Source organism: Dasypus novemcinctus, chromosome 8 (assembly GCF_030445035.2).
Source record: "Dasypus novemcinctus isolate mDasNov1 chromosome 8, mDasNov1.1.hap2, whole genome shotgun sequence".
In the NCBI taxonomy this organism is placed as follows: domain Eukaryota; kingdom Metazoa; phylum Chordata; class Mammalia; order Cingulata; family Dasypodidae; genus Dasypus; species Dasypus novemcinctus.
Window position 1 is genome coordinate 99288939 of NC_080680.1, and position 21163 is coordinate 99310101.

At 40.6% G+C, this 21163-nt stretch overlaps 1 protein-coding gene across 11 annotated transcripts in view; it reads left to right on the plus strand.

Moving 5' to 3' along the window:
* CDK5RAP2 (CDK5 regulatory subunit associated protein 2) overlaps nt 1–21163 on the plus strand; it is a 256300-nt gene that overhangs the window by 80359 nt on the left and 154778 nt on the right. For all 11 annotated transcript variants that reach the window (XM_058302477.2, XM_058302480.2, XM_071217029.1 and 8 more), the window contains exons 11-12: nt 633–719; nt 4688–4906. In XM_058302477.2, the coding sequence (XP_058158460.1) occupies nt 633–719; nt 4688–4906 (306 nt within the window). The remainder of the gene's footprint in view (nt 1–632; nt 720–4687; nt 4907–21163) is intronic.

Sequence of the window (21163 nt, forward strand, 5' to 3'; positions counted from 1 at the left end):
ACTGTCAGATGCAGCAGAGATTTGGCATATATGTATGTGTCTGTATGTGTATATTTATATGTGTGTTTGTGTGTGTGTGTATATATATGAAATAGTAGTTATAATTTGTTTCATGGGTCATGAGTTCAAGGCTCAGCTGAAGTTGGAGACTTTCAATATGTAGTGACACCAGAGACAGAGCAGTTCTGGGTGCTTGTGAGGTCCAGGATGTCGCTGTGGCAGTTCATGGCTGAACTAGGGGATAGAAGATCACTAGAGGATGAGGGATTCTGAAACTAGCCAGGTCAGATTGTTTTAATGTGTCATCTATATGGATAATAATAGTAATTATTAAAATAATAGTCATGTTAGCACTAATATACATGACTTCATTTAACACTAACAACCCTATAGTTAAGTGAGTGGTGGTGCCCACTTTTTATAGTTGAGGAGATTGAGCCTGAAAGAGATTAAGCGCCTGGCTTGAAGTCATCCAGCTAGTAAATGGCAAAATAGAAATCCTACTTAGTTTTTTTCTGATTATAAACCCCTTGATCTTAAGCACTACACAATTGAGCAGGAAGAGCATTTGGGCCATACAGAGTGAGGAGAGCCTTGTTGCTTATTTGGCTGCTATTCCTTATTTCCTCCAGGTTGAAGAACTTAACAATGAAGTAGAAGAGCTCAGTGCTGCCTTTGCTAAAGCCAGAGAGGTGCCCCAGAAAACACAAAAATTTCAGGTAAGTTTTTCTTCTGGTTTAAGTGACTATCTCTTCCATCTGTTATTTCTGGTGAGGTCAGGTTGCTGCATCTGAAAGATACTTGGATGATTTTGATAAGAAAAACTATGGGAAGTCTTTTTTTTAAAAAATTTTTAAACTTTAATTGCCTTTTTTTTTTAAAGATACATAGATCTCAAAAAATATAAGAGGTTCCCATATACCCCACACCTCACCCCACTCCTCCCACATCAACAACCTCTTTGATCATTGTGGTACATTCATTGCATTTGGTGAATACATTTTGGAGCACTGCTGCACCACATGGATTATAGTTTATGTTGTAGTTTACACTCTTCCCCAGGCCATTCAGTGGGTTATGTCAGGATATACAGTGTCCAGTACCTCTCCCTTCAAAAACATTTAGGACAACTCCAAGTCCCAAAAATGCCCCCACATCACATCTCTTCTTCCCTCTATTGGAAGTCTTTAGTAATAGAATTAGCTCAGTCCAGTTATAAGGAAATTTTCTGTGGGCTTTGGGTGCTTCTCCAACCCCCTCCTCAATATTCTCCATGCTGCACAACTCCCTTCTGGGACACAGTGGAACCTAGTTGGACTTGATTCATGATAAGGATGTGATGACAAGTACCATCACAGTTAGAGGTGCTGAGTTTACTCTACAGCAGGTAGTATATTGTGCAAGATATATGGATTATCTCATTTAATCTTCAGCACAACCCTGTGGGGAAGGTAATTGTTACTACACCTTCCCTCATCCCACCTTCTATCTCTAGGTTTATTGAGACTCAGGTTGCTTATTCAAACTCACACAGCTAGCAAGTGTCAGGGTCAGGATTTGAATGTAATAAATGCTAATAGTAACAGCAGGCATTTATTGAACATATACTTTGTGCCAAACCCTTTAAGTGCTCTCCATAGATGATTTTAATTAATCTGCACAATAGCTCTATGAAGTAGAAACTATTAAAATTCCTGTTTTATTGCTGAGGGATCCAGGTTTCAGAGAGATTGAAGAAACTTACTGTGGGTCTCAGAATTGGTAAGTGATAGAGCTAGTTTTTTTTTTTTAAAGATTTATTTATTATTTATTTCTCTCCCCTGCCACCCCCCCCCCCGGTTGTCTGTTCTCTGTGTCTATTTGCTGCTGCTTCTTTGTCTGCTTCTGTTGTCGTCAGCAGCACAGGAATCTGTTTCTTCTTGCTGCGTCATCTTGTTGTGTCAGCTCTCCGTGTGTGTGGCGCCATTCCTGGGCAGGCTGCTCTTTCTTTCGCGCTGGGCGGCTCTCCTTGTGGGGTGCACTCCTTGCATGTGGGGCTTCCCTACGCGGGGGACACCCCTGTGTGGCACGGCACTCCTTGCGCACATCAGCACTGCACATGGACCAGCTCCACACAGTTCAAGGAGGCCCAGGGTTTGAACCGCGGACCTCCCATGTGGTAGACGGAGTCCCTAACCACTGGGCCAAGTCTGCCGCCCAGAGCTAGGTTTTGATCCTAGAGATAATCTCACTCCAAAGCCTGTGCATTTACCTGTCACCCCCATACTTACCCTTACCTGGCTTCTAAAGTCCTGACCACTCTCTGCTAGGTTTCTCTTCCTTCCTCTCTACATGTAGAAATGTAGGTCCAGGCCTTGATGTTTTTGACCTGCTTTTTCTTTTTTTTTTCCCCCAAGGTTAAACTGCAAGAACTCCTGCTTTGCTCATCCCCTTGATCTTCTCTTTCCTCCTAATTTCACTTCTGTGTTTTCACTTACTTCCTTTAACAGTTTCTTTGTATATTTCCAGTTTACCTATACCTTGTTTATCTATTGCTAGTAACTTAATGAATCAATAAAATTATATAAGCCCCACACTACGTATATCTCTTTCCTCCCACCCCTTTACCAATGTTGCTTTTGGTTATAGAATAGAAACTAGAAGTTAAATCTAATTTAAGATGGTTTGGTTCCTAAGATTCATATCCCATGCCATATCTTTTGTAGAGCTTTAGTTCACAATAAGAATAATTGAAGTGATTTGGTTTAAATTATGATGTGCTAGAAGCATAGACAGTCTTTGCAGTTGGAATTTCAGACTTGTCTTCCCCTACCATTTTGACAATGGTTAATGAAATAGAGCTGAGATTACACTGGAGGGTTTTTTTCCCCTTGCTTAGAAAATAAGATTTTAAAGCCGAGTTCTTTTGGGTTACCCCCAGTGATGTACACTACAGGATTATGGTTATTTGCATCGGAGGTTTTCTTATTGTCTCTATAATGCAAATCCCCACACTGCATATTTCCCTCCTAATATGCTACCTTTTTGTATAGTCCAGATACCTGGGGTGAGGGGTGGGGAGAGTTGAATATTTAGTAAAACCATCTGTATTTATCAAATTTTAAAAGCTCAGTTTTTACGAAAACCATCCATATTTCTTATTGCTTGAGAGAAATGTTGGCAAGTTGACAACCAGAAGGACCAGGCATCCTTAAAAGCATTGTGATGTTTTCCTTGTATTGGGCCATGAAAAAGAGAGAAGAGTCTTATGAATCTGAATGTTACCTAGATTTATTTATGTAGATTTATTAATTTCCTAACCTTCGGTCCTAATCTGGAGACTTAGAGATGATTTTTGAGGTTGTCTAATGCACATTGTTGGCCAGTTTTCTTGCCTCACGGTATCTAGCTTGGGAACTATTGAAACTCTTCAGGTTCTCCATGTCAGGTTGAGCCTTATTTAATCTTTACTGTCACAAGCAGAGGTAGGGTGTTTGCCATTTTTACAGGTTCTTAGGACTCCAGAGCCTGTGTTCTTTCTGTTATTCTATGGATCCCTGGTTTTGTCTGTGAGTAAGTACACAATATGCTTATATTGGCTTTTCATTATCAGCTATATGCATTAGTTTCCGAGGGCTGGTATAAGAAATCACCACAAACTTGATGGCTTAAAACAACAGAAACTGGAGGCCAGAAGTCCAAAATCAAGGTGTCAGCAAGCCTTCCCCTGAAGGCTTCTAGGGGAGAATTCTCCCTTGCCTTTTCCAGCTTCTGGTGGCTCCAGGTGTCCCTTGGCTTGAGCTACATAACTCTAGTCTCTGCTTCCATTTTCACATGACCTTCTCTGGCCATGCGTTTTCTCTTTCTTCTGTCTGTATCAGATCTCCCTGTGCATTTGTCTTACAAGGACACTTCTCCCTGAATTTAGGGCCCACATGGATAATCCGAGATGATCTCATCTTGAGATCCTTAACTTAAATAGACCTGCAAAGATCCTTTTTTCCAAGTAAGGTCACATTAATTCTAGGGGTTAAGATTTGGAAATACCTTTTGAGGGCCACCATTTCAACCTTTTATAGTATACATACATTGAATGTTGCAAAGACACTTTTAAATGCATACTCTTTTATGTATTGGGACCTTTTTGGGATGTCATGTGGTTGAACTAAATTGCAGCATGAGTAAAATAGCCAGAGTTTACAGGGTTAGCATGGCCTGACAGTGAAGCAATGACAAGTGTTATTCCAAAGTGCAAAGGCTCAGATATGTGAATTCTAATCATAGGTGGGACTTTGTGTGCTACCCCCATACCCATTTAAAAATTATTTTCACTTTGGAAATAGCATTATCTCCTCCCTCCACTATAAAAGGAAATTCATTGTAGGATATTTGGAATGTGTAGAATGAGGTGGTTGATAAAAATGATAAAATAAACTCACCTTTAAAGATGTGTGTTGTTAGTGCTTTGACTCTTTTAATACTTACACACAATTGTAGGTTCCCCCCTTCCCCTTAATATCAACATCATAACATAAACATACTCTATGTTATTCTGAAATCTTCATATTACCTGTGCTTCAGGTCCTAAATGTTGCTTATGTTGGATTATTATTTTTCTTTTCCCAAGGTGAAAAAAGAATGCAGATTCCCTGGTTTGTTTAATGAGGTATAAAAATCAGCTCAGTTCTCTCTTTCCCTTCCCTTTTAGAGGTCTCAAGATTGTGAGACTGCTCTATCAGAAAAGGAAGCCCTTCTGGCTGCGCTGCGCTCAGAAAACCTCGCCAAGAGTACAGAGAACCACAGACTGCGTAGAAACATTAAGAAGGTCACCCAGGAACTGAGTGACTTGCAGCGGGAGAGAGAGAGATTAGAAAAGGACCTGAAGGAAGCCCATCAAGAGAAGAGCCAGGGTGACTGCATCATCCATGTGAGTACTGTGTTCTCTTCCAAAATAGTTGGCAGCGTAGTTGGGCTGGGGCTCTATGGCTAATCTCTGGTTATAGGGAAATGGTCATTGCAGGAAACTTGGAAAAATCAGAAGAATTTAAAGAAGAAAATACTACACTTATCATCTCATCACTTTGAATGACCAGTCTTACGTATTTTGATGTTTCAGTCTTTTTATTCTTTCTCTCTCTCACACACACATACAACACATGCATTATTAGTATCAAGGTGAACATATAGTTTTGTATCCTGCTTATTTATTCAGTGTTCTTTCTTTTGTGTGTTGCCATGCCTTGAATCTTTTTCAAAAACATAGTTTTTTGTCCCAGCATAATATTTCATCATGTGAATGTACCGTAATTTATCTAAGTAGTCCATTATTTTAGGACATTTAGGTTGTTTCACATTTTTTTTGTCTTATAATGAATATTGCAGAAAATATCGTTATACATAAATATTTATCCTCTTATTATTTCCTGATAGAGGTTAATTGCTGGGTCAAAGAATGAATATTTAAAAGACAATATATACTTATCCAAAATTGTTCTCTAGAAAGATTGTACCAGTGATCCCCATATGAGGGTGATCTTTTTTCAAGATTGTACTCTATTTAAATTATTTATTTATTTATTTTTAAAGATTTACTTTATTTATTTCTCTCCCCTTCCCCTCTGTTGTCTGCTTCTGTGTCCATTCGTTGTGTATTCTTCTGTGTCCGCTGGCATTCTTGTCATGCAGCACCGGGAATCTGTGTCTCTTTTTGTTGCATCATCTTGCTGCGTCAGCATTCTGTGTGTGCGGCGCCACTCCTGGGCAGGCTGTGCTTTCTTCATGTGGGGCGGCTCTCCTTACGGGGTGCACTCCTTGTGTGTGGGGCACCCTACGCGGAGGACAACCCTGTGTGGCATGGCGCTCCTTGCACACAGCAGCACTGTGTGTGAGCCAGCTTACCACATGGGTCAGGAGGCCTTGGGTATTGAACTCTGGACCCTCCATATGGTGGGCGGACACTCTATCAGTTGAGCCACAACTGCTTCCCTGTACTCTATTTAACGTTAGGTTTTAGCATTTTTTAAAAATTCTCTCTGAATTTGGTAGGCAGAAAATAGTTTATCTTTTAAAATTTCAGTTACGTTTAAACTTAAGTATAAAGTGTCTTTTGTGTGATCGTTGACACTCAGACCAATTGAATTACCTGCCCATGTGTCTGGCATAATCCATACAGTGGAGACCTTGAAAGAGAGCCCACATGAACCAGTGGCAAGTTCCATGGTGGCTGATGTTGGCAGGGATACCAGGATCCATGGTTTGAAATCCTAAGTGATTGGGTGCCTCCCTCCCACATGGGAGGTCCCAAAAGAGAAGATGACTGAAATGCAGATGTTTGTGTGCTTTAATGAAAATTTTAATGAACATTAATGAAAGAACAGTATTGAAAATTTCACTATTGGGCTATATATATATATCCCCCCCACCCCACCCCGGTTCTTGCTTGCTGTCTGTTCTCTGTGTCCATTTGCTGTGTGTTCTTTCTGTGTGTGTATGTATTTTATCTTTTTATTTATTTCTGCCCTCCCCCCACCCCGTGGTTTGCTTGTTATCTGCTCTCTCTGTCCATTCACTGCGTGCTCCTCTGTGTTTTTATTTGTCTCCCTTTTTGTTGCATCACTTTGCTGAGTTGGCCCTCTGTGGCACTTGCGGGCTGGGCAGTTCTCCGTGGCATGCGGGCGAGCCCGCCTTCACAAGGAGGCCCCAGGACACAAACCCAGGGCCTCCCTTACGGTAGATGGGAGCCCAACTGATTGAACCACAGCTGCTTCCCTATATATATTTTTAAAATTTTAAAATCTCTTGGCCCTTCCTCATTTCACCATCATAAAAATAAAATGCTCATTCAGTAAAATTTTGGTGAAGGAAAATAGAAGTAAAAAACAAAAATACCCGTAGTTCTTCTATTTGGGTATAACCATTGGAAATATTTTAGTGGATTTCATATTCCCAAGAATTTTTTTTCATGGAGTAATGATCATGCATATGTACAGTTTTTCTGTGTTTTACATGTTATAACATATACACACATATGTATTTACATTGTAAGTTACTTTTGGTTAAACTTTTTTTTTGGTTAAATTTTTTTTTTTAAAGATTAATTTATTTATTTCTCTCCCTACCCTTGTTGTTTGTGTTTGCTATCTGCTTTCTGTATCTGTTCATTGTCTGCTTTCTGTGTCTGCTCGTCTTCATTTTAGGAGACACTGGGAACTAAACCTGAGACCTCGCATGTGGGAGGGAGGGACTCAATCACTTGCACCACCTCTGCTCCCTGCTTGTTGTGTCTCTCATTCAGTTTCCTCTTTGTGTCTCTTTGTTGTGTCATCTTGCCACATCAGCCCAATGCATCAGCTTGCTGTCTTGCTTGTCTTCTTTAGGAGGCACGGGTATCCAGACCTGGGACCTTCCGTGTGATAGGCAGGCACCCAGCTGCTTGAGCCTCTGCTTCCTACTTTTGGTAAACTTTTAAAGTGGCTGCATAGCATTGTATCAAATAGATAAGTTTAATTTATTTACCCATCCTTTTATTGTCGGACATTGTTCATTCCAAAATTCATTTCTTCATGTAAATCCTGGTAATTTCTAAAAGAATTTTGGGCTGCTGGTTGATAAAAAGGTATATTCCTATATAACTTTTACACATCTTCATAAAGAAGTTAAAATATTTGGCAATGAATGGAATGGAAAAAAACTGCAAGAAGGAGAGAGAGGGATATAGGGATAAGGTATGCTATGGGTAGGACTTTTCTTTCAAATGGCAGAAACCCAGCTTGAACTAACTTAGGCAAAAGGGAAATTTATTGCCTTGTGTAATTAAACTGGAAGGACAGAGGTAACTGGAACACTGTCAGGACTGACTCTGTTTCTCTGAGAGATGGCTTTTTTTCGTCTGTATCTGCTTACTCCATTACGAAGTGGTTGGACCCATCACTGCCAGCACTGCTGGGATCATATCCTCCTAGTTTATTGTGTAAGAGGAAGGAGACTCATATTTTGCTACTATTTTCCCCTCTCCCTGCCCCCCACCGTCAGGATAGCCAGAGGGGTGAGATACTGAAACTTCAGCCACAATCCCTTCTTAAACTGTCAGAAATCTGTGTGTGGAGGAGGGAAGGGTACCATCATTAGCAGCCTCTCTAGAACCACATTTTTGAGGGTGGACAAGCAATTGCCCAGAAAAAAGGGCTGTTTTGATAGAGGACACTGGGCAGACAAAACAATAGTTGTGCACTTTGAATGCACCTTGTTACGACTACTTTTATTATCAGACCATATACATATTTCTCACAGGACGATTTGGCCACAGTTTCCTTCTTTGCATATGTATTGCATCACAATGATGTCTCTACTTAATCTCTGGTTATATTCTAAGAATTTGGCTCTGTCCATCTTATATAAATATTTTACTCCACCACTTGTCATCAGTGGCTTGCTCAGAGGCTATATGTGATCAAAAGGCACTGGGGCCTAGTAACCCAGTCTGGGGAAATAGGATGGGTAGTGCTTTGCTTTATGGTGCTAGGATGAAATGTTGAGTAGAGCACAACCCACTAGCCTTGCATATCTTATCTGTTAACTAGGCTCTTTAACTAGAGCACTTACCACTTACCAGCTGCTAATACTGTTGCCTTTGGATTAAAAACCAAACAAGCAAAAAAAATCTAGACCTTTTCATGGCCTCTGTTTCTGCATTTGGCAAATGAAAGGACTTGATTCATGCATTCAGCAACATTGAACACTTACTATGCATAGGCCCTCTGTTAGGTTTTGTTCTCAGTCCACATTCAGCTCACTCTCTTTGATAATGAAAACTGCTATTCAGACTGATAGAAATAAAGCAGGTATGATCCCTTACAGTTTATAAAATGACTGGCTATCTTTTCACTTGATGACCATACTATAATTTAGGCATCATAGAGAATGTTATTCCCATTTAACAGATTAGTTTGAAGCTCAGCATTTAAATGGCTTGATCTTCACGTAGAAAATGAGATATATATGACATAGGTCCAGATCTGTGGACTATAAATTTCCGGGCTTTGCCTAAGACACTATGCTGTGGCTAAGCCAAACAAATCATCAATAATTATGTTAAAAGTACTGTGCTTTTGGCAGAAAGATTGATATATTTTCAGCTTTTTCGCAGCTGTCAGTGAACTAGAATAATCAATTCTCAAGAATACTCAGCTTGTATTCTGGTTAATTGAAGCTTTGAAAATTATAATACCTCTCTTTTTTTCAAAAACATTTGCAGAGGTTTATTGAAATTCATGTAACTAAACGAGATTAAAAATAAAGGCATTAGGTCTATAATGCCTAACTATAAGGGTGACTAGTAAAATGGAACTACAGAGTGAGTATGAAAAAATGTATGTTGTGATGTCCTTTCCAGTGCTAAAATTCCTCTGATAGCTCCTGGTACCAGGTAGTGAAAATGAAAAAAGAAATTTAGTTACAAGGTCTCCAGTATCTGTAAGATGAAAATGTTAAGATAAAAGCGTAGCTTTTGCTAGTATTGAAGCCAGAGGGAAATTTTCTTCTGATAAGTTTTTATAAAGAGAACTCTGAGTAGTGTACAGTCTTCAACAATATCTTATTCAATAGAAGCAATTTTGCACACAGCCAGATTAATGTCATCCAAGTTAGGAGGCTGGCAAGTTTTAAGATTTTCAGTCCCTGGGACTATAACTCACTGTTTGCCATTATTCTCTTTTCTTGAACAAGAACTACAGAATCACTTGGAAATACTGCAGCCCTGTTTATAGATGATCCCTGACTTAAAGCCTGGACAGTAGCCCTATATCAAGTAGGACTGGTTTTTGTAGAATTCCCTGAATTCTGATGTTAAGCCAACCAGTTCTCTTCTGGATGTGATCAAACCATCCTTTGCTTGTGCCAAAAGCATTTATCACCAGCCTCATTGTGCCTGTTCTTAAGCAGTTGGGAGGAAGACAATGGCTTTGCAGAAAATGCAGCTTGGATCAAAGGCATATGAATACAGTGTGTCCAATCATGCATGAACACTGTTCAGTTCATCGTGTTTGTTTATATTAATTGCCTGTGATTGTAGTGACTTAGTGCCAGTTGGCTCAGCATGTGATATAATTTGCAGTTTGTTCATTTGTGTATTCAGTGGACATTTATTGAGTGTTTGTTAGGGTGCAGGAACTGTTAGGCTCTGCGGAATATAAGCAAACTAATATAAGCATATTAGTTTGAGAGTCTTAAAATAAAAGAGGTCAAAAAGTGAGGGTTACTGATAAATTGCCTGCATTAATTATACATCCTCGCCACCAGAGGGACCCATATCTCTTCAAGAAAATTCAGGAGGCCTTTGCAGCAAACAAACATAAAGCAATATTCCCAACCTTGTCCTAACTGTAACATTTAGTGTTGTTCTAACTTCTGTGGTCCAGTGGATAGGGCGCCTGCTTACCACATGGGAGGTCTGCGGTTCAAACCCTGGGTGTCCTTGACCTGTGTTGGAGCTGGCCCATGTGCAGTGCTGATGCGCACAAGGAGTGCCCTGCCACGCAGGGGTGTCCCCCACGTAGGGGAGCCCCACACTCAAGGAGTGCGCCCCGTAAGGAGAGCCGCCCAGCGTGAAAGAAAGTGCAGCCTGCCCAGGAATGGTGCCGCACACACGGAGAGCTCACACAACAGGATGACGCAACAAAAAGAAACACAGATTCTGGTGCCGCTGATAAGGATAGAAGCAGTCAGAGAAGAACACACAGTGAATGGACACAGAACAGACAACTGGGGGAGGGGGATAAGGGGAAGGGGAGAGAAATAAATAAAAAATATATCTAAATGGAAGAATAATAACATTTAAAGTGTAAGAAAATGTGGCTTCTGGAACATGGAAGTAGATGCTTGTGTATGATATTTCTTCTCTTCTTCCTTCTCCTGCTTTTAAAAATTTTTTTATTTATTTCCACCCCCCTTGCAGCTTGCTCGTCTGCTCTCTGTGTCTATTTGCTGTGCATTCTTCTGTGTTTTTTTACTTCTCTCCCTTTTTGTTCTGTCACCTTGCTGAGTTGGCTCTCCAGGGTGCTTACGGGCTGGGTGGTACTCTGTGGTACCTGTGGGCCAGGTGGCTCTCTGCGGCTTGCTGGTGAGCCTGCCTTCATAAGGAGGCCCCAGGATGAGAACCCAGGGTTGAGCCACAGCCACTTCCCTTCTCCTGCTTTCAATTGTATAATAGGTGCTGCCTCAGGACTTTGAATGACAAACCACTGTCTGCTAGAATCTGACATACAGTGTTGACTAATAAATGTGATTAGCCCTTTCACCAGTCAAGTCAACAAAACTGTAAATTTCTTCCTTGATCAACACTAACCTCTCCTGAAAAAGGTACTTGTCTGTTCCTTTCCAACTGATTGATCCCTAAAGGAAGGAGTCAGAAACCTTTTAGATTGAGAGACTCTAGAAAATCTCTGTGATTCATGGACAGGGCTGATGTGAATGTTATTTTAAAAGGCTTTTCCCATTAGATCTCATATGGAATTACTATATTCTCTTTGGGGTGTAAACAGGGAGGGTTTCCCTTATCACAGTTTCTTGTTTTATAATTTCTGTGCCAGGCTCTGGCCTGGGCACTGGGAGTACAGGACTGAATCAAATCAGACACAGGCCTTGAAGGAATTTAGTGGAGAAATAGAATAAAAATGCAGACAATTAAAATATTGCATAGATGCTGATAGAAGGCTGGACAAAATACATTGGGAGCATAGACAATGGAACTGTGTGAAGAGGTTAGAGTGCGAGGGAGAGAATGCGTCACAGAAGAGGCGGATTTGAGGAAGACTTGAAAAATAAGTAGAGGAAAATGGATGTGGCTCAAGTGGTTGAGCGCCTGCTTTCCACATGGGAGGTCTCAGATTCAGTTTCAGGTGCCTCCTAAAAACAAAAACAAACAACAAGCAAACAAAACAATCAACTCAGGGGAGCCTATGTGGTTCAGTTGTTGAGCGCTGGCTTCCCACCTATGAGGCTCTCCCACCCCTGCCTTCCCCCAAAAAGCACTGGATCACAATAAAAAAAAAAAAAAAAAAAGGAGACATTTCCCCTGGAGAAATGCATTCCTGGTAGAGAAGACCTGTGCAAAGGCATAGGGACAAGAATGAGCCTGGTACATGGGGGACTAGTGAGTGGGGCTGGAAGGGAGTGCAAATATCTTCCTATCGCATCATTCCAGTGGGGAAATAGGTTTAGAGAAGTGAGGTGCCTTGCCTGTTACCCTACAGCTGTTAAGTGACTCAGTTGGTCCTTAGAGCCCTGCTCAATTTGAGCAACTCCTTTGTCCATTCTTCCCAGGCTTTATGGTGAAAGTTGCGTTGAGTGCCTTGCTCAGAACTTAGGCAATCTTCATGGCCAGGAACACACAGTTGGGCTTGTTTGTTAGTCCCGGGCAGGGTCTGTCTCATTCCAGTGGTCTCTGCTTTTTTTCTTCCCAAAGGACAGGAATTTTTTGTTCAGGTGAACTCTTGTGGAGAGAAAACATATAAAAGTAGAGCTGCTTGGGGTGAAGTGAGGTTGGGGGCCTGGCCTCCCAGGAGCAATGAAGCGCCACAGAACAAAGCACAGGAATTTTTTGTTCAGGTGAACTCTTGTGGAGAGAAAACATATAAAAGTAGAGCTGTTTGGGGTGAAGTGAGGTCAGGGGGGCCCCCCAGGAGCAGTGAAGCTCCACAGAACATGGATTGAACATCATAATCCCATATTAATTCTGACAGTTTTCCTTACATCAGACTTCCTAAGCCTCATTAAGATTTTGGAGAAGTTTCCTTTGTATATTTAAAGGTAACCACTGAGCAAGTTGACAAGCTTTCTCACAGTGAAACCTGATAAGGTGGAAATTGATGGATGAGGACCTTCTCTTTCTCCATCTGGCCAGAGATAAAAACAAACTAGTTGGCTAGGAAGGAAGTGTGTAGGCCTGCCTTTTCATTTCTAAAGTAATTCTAAGATTTTAGGGCTATTTTATTTTTCAAAGAATCCCTCCCCCCTTTTTTTTTTATCAGCCAGTCTTCTCTTATTAAGAACCCTGATGTGCAGAGGCAGCATATGAATAGACCTGGTTTAAGTCTTGATTCTACCACTTTTTTGTCTATGTTACTTCGGTTAAGTTGCTTGAGCTCTTTTGAATCTCAGTTTCCTGATCTGTAAAATAGGTATAATGGTAGTATTTGCTTCATCTCAGTGTTCTACGAGTTCAATGAAATGATGGTTGCGAAATGCCTAACACTTTCCTAAATGCTGTAGGAGTTTATAGAATAAAGTGGTGGGTGGTATTTTGTGAGGAAGATTTGCTCAGGGCCAGAGTAATCAAGGGAGAGTTTTGTGAAGAAATGGCACTTGGATTGGGCTTTGAAAGATATGCATTCTTTCTCCAGGCAGATTGGGGAACTGTATTTTATTTGCTCCAAATGGCTGGGTGGTTATATGCAGAAAGCCTGAAAAGTATGTTAATATAGTGGTTGAGAGAGGGGAGCTGGTTGGAGATAAGGCTAAAGGGTTAGCTGGAGTCCGCTGGTGGGAAAGTTGAATGGACTGCTTCTTAAGATGTGCTTCATTCTGCTGCTAATTGGGACTCATTGAAGGATTCTGAGCAGAGATGTTATGATCACAGGTGTGTGCATGTGGTTTGGTAAGATTGAGCCCAGAGACAGAAAACTGCTGCAGTTGATAGATGAAAGCCAAGTTTTGAAGGCACCGGCAGAGGGGATAGAGGAAAGGTGGGCCCTGATTATGGGGGGAGGGAGGGAGTACACTTTTCTCCCCTAATACTTCAGTTTCACCCTGCTTCCTTTCTGGTACTTCCAGAAGGGAGGAGAAGTTACTAATCTGATTATTCAGAATATTCATTGGGCCACTCTTGTTTAATGGGGCTCAAGTTCCAGATTCTTTCCTGCTTCAGAATTAGACAAGCCTGACCCTTGTTAGACAGGCTCACTTTCTTGTTTCCTTATTAGTCTTTTTCTACTTCATGCCTCTGCTTGAGTAAGAGGACTGAGGGACTCCCTTGGGCCTGTCTCTTGCTGTCTTCTTATTTCTCTTTCTGTCTGTAGGTGTGCTTGAGGTGTTGGTTCCAGGATTAAAGACAGGGACTGGAGCAGCCAGAGAGAGAGGAGAGGCTTCACTCTTAAGCTATATACATCCACTCCACTTCTCTCCCCACCTCATCCCCAAATTCAATTTATCAGAAAGCTCTGCTTTGGATGTGGGGTTGTAACAGAGTTGTACTTTGATTCCTGTTCTGCTACTGTTTCTTAAGTACAGCTCCTTTGAGAACTCTATGGGGATGGTAGGAATAGTTGGCAGGGCAGGATTTGGGCTTTCTTGGCCATGTAAAAGCTCCCAAAGCTTACTTGTCATCTCTCATGTGATCTGTATGGAGGGTATGCTATATCCTGAGGCCTGGGTAAATCTGCTGGATGACAAGGTGCTTGAGAGGGAGGGGAGGAGCTTGTGGCTGGAATAATGGTATGTTGTGGTCCAATTGTGAAGCACAGGAGTAGGGGTCAGCTTGGGAATATGTGTAAGGAAAGAATGAGGTGAGATATCATTTCCTGTGCATCTGCTTCTCTGCTGAGCACGCATCATGCATTCCCTCATTTATCCCTCCCAAGGGCTCTAGGAGTATGTGTTATTATCTGCATTTATCAAAAAGGAAACACTCAGAAAAGATTTAAGTAATCTACCTGTGGTTACACAGCTAGTTAGGCCTAGATCTGCCTGTCTTCACAGTCCAGGAATATTGAAGGAAGTTTGAGAAAACCACCTAGATTGTCAATTTTTCTATTCTGATCATTTTGCTTAGACAAGACATGCCATTTCCATGCCTCCCCAAAACATTTTATTATAAACTACTGTTGCCAGGTATGTCGGACCTTTGGCTGTCTTTGTGTTACCATGGCAGCTGTTCTTCAAGGCCACCCTAGCAAACCCCACCCTCCTCCAATATTTCTTTTACCTTCAGCTATTTCTGACTGCTTATCATAAGAGGTCCAAGATGTTTGAGTCCTATCCCATTTATTAGCAGGAGGCCTTTGGTCCCAGGCTGAATATTTTATCAATCCCAAGTCCTTTCTGAAACTATAAATTATCTTGGGGTATTAAAATTATTGACCAATGGAAGTTCATATCACAGAGTGATTTTATACTTTCATTGGTCTTAACATTAGGGCAGTTGAGTGGAAAGAACAGACTTTGGGGTTGCACAGTCTTGGTTTTGAATTTTATTGCTAGCATTTACTTGTCAGATAGCTCTCAACCTCTGTGAGCCTTCGTTTCCTTTTCGTAGAAACAGGACTCATAATACTTATCAGATAGGCAGTCTTTAGGGTTAGAGACGCTTTATGTAAAAAATGCCTAGGCACATACTTGGTATACAGGTGGTGCTCGTTAAATACTAAGTTCCATTACTGATGATTATAAGAAAAGTGATTCATATTCTTTGGTGTCCTGACCTTCTTCGAGATTTTGAAGATGCTCTAGCCAGAAAGATGTACATATACATGAATTTGCATAGAACCTAGACCTATTCAATGTACCTCAGGTTAAGAACGCAAAATCTGGAGATGACAAAGCTACATGTCCTTTGTGGAATTCTGGACAGGTCATTTTCATATTTTCAATCCTGGTGGGTTGGCAGGAGTGTGTAGGAGGAATGAGGTACAACTTTAGTAGCCTTTATCACTTAAAAAAGGAAAGCAGGGTTACAGATGTATCTCAAGGGTTGAGTGCCTTCTTCCCATGTACTGGGTCCCGGGTTCAATCCCTGATACCTTCTTTTAAAAAAAAAAAGAAGGAAAGCAGCTCTTAATTTAGGTAGCTGAATTAAATTTTTTTTTTTAGGAAGTATCGGCAATTGAACTCAGGACCTCATACATGGAAAGCAGGTGCTCAACTACTGAGCCACAGCCCTTTAATGAGAGTTGGTCTTTCATTTGTTTGTTTTTGTTTTTTGTTTTCAGAAGGTTCTGGGGATCCAACCCGGGACCTCGTCATGGAAAGCAGGCACTCAATCACTTGAGCTACATTCATTCCCTGAATTAAAATTTTAAAAGCAAATGAAAAGGAGAATGGAATAAATGATCACCGACTATACACAGATAGACTAGAACATGAACCAGTCATCCAATATGGGTCTGATAGGCATTTGTATAAAGGAGAGAACTGAATCTGGGAAATGATGTAAGTTGACCTGAAATTACCATTCATGTAAACAGTGCACACTATTTATTTAGTATGTTATATACACATTTTCAAATTAAAAGGTAAGGAATGTGTGATCTTTCTAGAATGACATGCAAATTTATTGCAAATTTAAGATATACCTAAATGACTTAAAAAATGGTTTTATAATTACTCTTATTCTTCACAGCAATTTTCAAGGGGAGGTTTCTAAAAGTGAGTGTCAAGTGACTGTTAAGTATGTTGGAATCATGGCATTAGTGGGTGATGCAAAAGATCTAAACCCTTGCTGTGGTGTGGAGGTGAACTGAGAGGCTTTGGGATCAGACAGACTTGGAATCAAGCAGGTGCTGTACGGTAGTGACTGTGATCTTGGGTAAATGATTATACCTTTCTGAGCCTGCCTTCTCATTCTAAAATAGGAACAGCCCATTTTCTTCATGTAATCATTCAGTTAATCAACTCTCCAATAAAATTATCCAAGATGATAAATATTGAGTGCTGTTCTGGTTATCAAATGCTATATAACAAATTACTCCAAAATTTGCTGTTTTAAAACAATTATTTTATTGTGTCTTATGATTTTGTAGAGCAAGTATTTTGGCAGGGCTCAGCTGAGTGATTTTCTGTTTGATATGGTACAAGTCACTTGTGACTTTCAGCTATTGGATGGCCTGGGTCCATGATATTTCACTCAGATGCCTAGTGTTATGCTGGGATGGTCAGAGTCTAAACTCACCTGGGATTCTTAGCTGGAGCACCTGCTGTGTGGTCTGTACAGCAGGGATAGGATAGTAGTATTTCTTACATAGTGACTCCTTAAGGCCAGGACTAGACACAGTGTCACTTCTGCCATATTCTCTTGGTCACAGCAGTCACAGCGCTGCCCAGATTTCATAGGAAGAAACACAGATGCCACACCTCTCGATTGGAAGAAGATTGTGACTATCTTTAATATGCCACAATGCCTACTATGTGCCAGTGCCACTCTAGGTATTGGAGATACAGAAGTAAACAAAATACAAAAAAATCCCTGCCCTCATTCTGATGGGGGAAACTGTAAACAAAATACGTACAGAAAATTATATATTAGAAGGTACTATGGGCTATGGAGAAAATAATAAAGGGAAGGAATAGGGAGAATAAGACTAGTGGTGGATATTTAAATGGGTAGTCAGGGAAGACCTGATTGAGATGGTGACATTTGAGCACAGACTTGAAGAAAATGAGCGTCAGCCCTGAGGATATCTTGAGGAAGAACTTTGCAGACAGAGCAGCAAGAATAAAAGCCTTGAGCTGGGGGGTGGGGAGTGGGGTATATGGGACCCCCCCCCTTTCTTTTTTAAGATTTCATTTTTTATTTCTTTCTCTCCCCTTCCCCCCCTGCTCCGCCGCACCCCCAGTTGTCTGGGCTCTGTGTCCATTCACTGTGTGTTCTTCTGTGTCTGCTTGGATTCTTGTCAGCGACACTAGGAATTGTGCCTCTTTTTGTTGTGTCATCTTGCTACATCAGCTCTCCGTGTGTGCAGCCCACTCCTAGGTGGGCTGCGCTTTTGTCACGTGGGGCAGCTCTCCTTACGGGGAGCACTGCTTGCGCATGGGGCTCCCCTACACGGGGGACATCCCTGCGTGGCAGGGCACTCCTTGCGCGCATCAGCACTGCTCTTGGGCCAGCTCACCACATGGGTCAGGAGGCCCTGGGTTTGAACCCTGGACCTCCCATGTGGTAGGGGGATGCTCTGTCAGTTGAGCCAAATCTGCTTCCCTCTTATGTTTTTTAATGTAACATTTTGTGTGATCTGTTAACTTTAAAAAAAGATAAAAAAAAAAAAGCCTTGAGCCAGGAGTATGCTATTGTGCAAGAGGAACAACAGGGAGGCCAATCCTGTCAGAGAGAACAAGGCAAGAGTGGTAAAAGAGATAAGTGAGATAGCAAAAGTGCAGGTGGTGTAGGGCCTTGGAGGCCATTTGTAGGTTTTGAAAATTAAATAGGTTAATATGAAAGTACCCAGCAGTGTTTGGAACAGGAGCAGGCACTTGACACTTGGTAGCTTCTGTTATCAGTGGAACCCAGTTCTGAAAGATCCCAGCTTTTACTTTACTACCCACTTCTCAGCCATAGCTACTCCTCGGGCAGTGGTGTCTGTACTCATTCTGATTAGTAACACCATCCCCAAAACACAATTAGGAAGGCAAGAAAATAATGAAGTATGTTTGAAAGGTGAGCCCAGGTAATAAACCTCTTCTCTAAAAGTATTAGCAAGATAGAGTGACTTTGCCGTGATAGATTTTCTGATGGGTGGTGGTGGAAGTATAAGTCTGTGTATATGTTTGTGAATGCATACCTTGAATGATTCTTGAGGGATCAACTTTTCATTAGAATGTCCTTGAAAATATTTTCATTCACGGCCAGCAGAGACAAGGTGCACAAGGAGAAATCCATACAGTAGTCAAATACATAGAAACGTGGTTGGCAATCAAATAAGTGCAAATTCAAACATTTTTGAAGATCCATTTCATACCAACTAAATTAGCAGACATTTAAGAAAATATCACTGTTGCTTAAGATGTGGTGAAACAAAAGACTTATACTTTAGTGATATTTTAGCCACTGTCTTTGTGTAAGAAAGTTTATAGAAAGAATCCTCAAAACGTGCATGCTCCTTTGACCTAGAAATTTCATTCCTGGTATTTATCTTTAAAAAATTCAAAGTTAGGGAAAAAGGAGTTTTATATACAGAGCTAATCTTTGCTGTATTACCTGTAAGAGCAAATGATTGGAGACAGTAGGGATGTTTTAATATATTCATTCAAATTTTTAAATATGAAGATTATATGATATCTTTCACTAAGCACCAGATAACTGTTATGTTTTGCCTTTCCTTAGACTGAGGCGCTCAGGAGAGTCAAGTTGGAAGTTTAATTATAGCAGCTTTGTAGACCGTACGCATCTCTGTACCTTTTGAAAAATGACTATTTTCTTGACTTTATACTCTTAAACTTTACTTTTTTTGTTCTGTAATTGTTCTTTTTGTGTCATTATTTAATTGGTATATGCTTTTTGTAGGCTGTGGTATAATGGAGTAAATAAAATTAAATGGGGAAAATGCCAAAGTTAAAATGGCATAAAAATTATGGCTGCGGAAGAGCAAGTACTGAAAGGAACATCTATAAATTGAAAATAGTTTAATTTGGTGGCATTATTGTATTACAGAAGAATATTGTTATTCTATATTTTTAGAATTCTGTTAATGTTGCTTTAATATTATTTATGTAATAAAAAATTCTTTCCCTCTCCAGAACTGAATTTCTATATACTGACATTTATAATTGATGATAATTTCTTGGCCCATTTGTTTTTTGGATTAAAGGTTTAGGGTAATATCATCATTATCATCTGTTTGCCCAAGAAAAAATTAACATTTAAGTTTTAAAGTGGGTTCTCTCTTTTTAAAATGTTACTATACTCCTCTTATTATGAATGTAGCTTGTGCTTAGTATGAAAAATGTAAAAAATAGGGAAAAGAACATAATTAGAATCATCCATAGTCACATTTTGTTATTTCTTTCAGGTGTTTTATTAGTATGTTTAAAAAGAAACTGCTTGTGGAAAATTTCAAATATGCACAAAAGGAGAGAAAACAGTACTTTGAATCCATTGCATACTTGTCACTCAGCCTCAGTAACCATAAACTCATAGCCAACATTTGTTTCATCTGTACCCTTCCCATGACTCTATCACTCTGAAGTATTTTAAACAATTTCCAAACATATTTCATCAGTATTTTAGTATTTTTATTTTATTTTTTTAAATGCTTAAAAAATTAAAGTTAAGAGATCACAAGGAATGTTACATTAAAAGACATTAAAAAAAAACAAGAAACATAAGAGGTTCCCATATAACCCACTCCCCACCCCCCACCACATCGTTTTTGTAAATTGTATTTTTTGGAAGATATATATATCACACACAAAAAATGTTACACTAAAAAATATAAGAGGTTCCTGTATACCCCCACCCAACTCCTCCCACACCAACAACCTCCCTCATCATTGGGGCACACTTATCACACTTGGTAAACACATTGTAGGGCACTACTGCACTACACAGATAATAGTTTACCTTGTAGTTCACACTCTCCCCCAGTACATTCAGTGGATTATGGCAGGATATATAAGGTCCAGCATCTGACCCTGCAATATCATTAAGGACAACTCAAAATCCCCAAAATTCCCCCACATCACATCTCTTCTACCCTCTCCCTGCCCTCAGCAACTACTGTGGTCACTTTCTCCACCTCGATGCTAAAATTTCTTCTATTACTTGTCACAATAGTTTTCTAGTAGAATATCAGTAAGTCCACTCTAGTCCATATTTTATTTCTCCATTGTGTGGACCCTGGGGTGGCGATGTCCCCTCCACCTCTAGATCAAGAGGGGGCTTAAATTCCACATGGATGATGGATGCAATTCCTCTGCTTACATTTGTGGGCACTCTTGATTCCCTGTTGTGGTCACCTCCCTCTAAGCTGACCTGGATAAGAACAACAAACCGGAGAGTAGGAGTTGCCACTCTGCTGAGGCTCAGGGCCCAGATGGCACATGGGCAGTTAAGAGATTCAAGTCTCCTGAGTATGGACCATCCCTAGTGCCAACCACAGGTTCAGTAAAAGTGACAGAAGAGGCATGCGTAGAAAAGTCACATCTGAGTCCAGCTCTGTCACACCCAGGAGCACAAATTCCAAAGTCGGGTCCTCTGGCATGACACAGAGCTCCAAATCCACCTGCCATGACTATATACCCTGTGGATATCTGTAGCCTTCAGGAGAACCAATATGTAGGGTTGTATCTACTTTGGCTTTTTCTGGGGTCCTGCTGAGGTGTGCATAAGCGCAACCCCTCTGGTGACCTCCTGACTCTTTTTGGAAAACTCTTAACCATATCAACTCCTTTGTCTTTGCCATTTCCCCCTTTTATTCAAGGT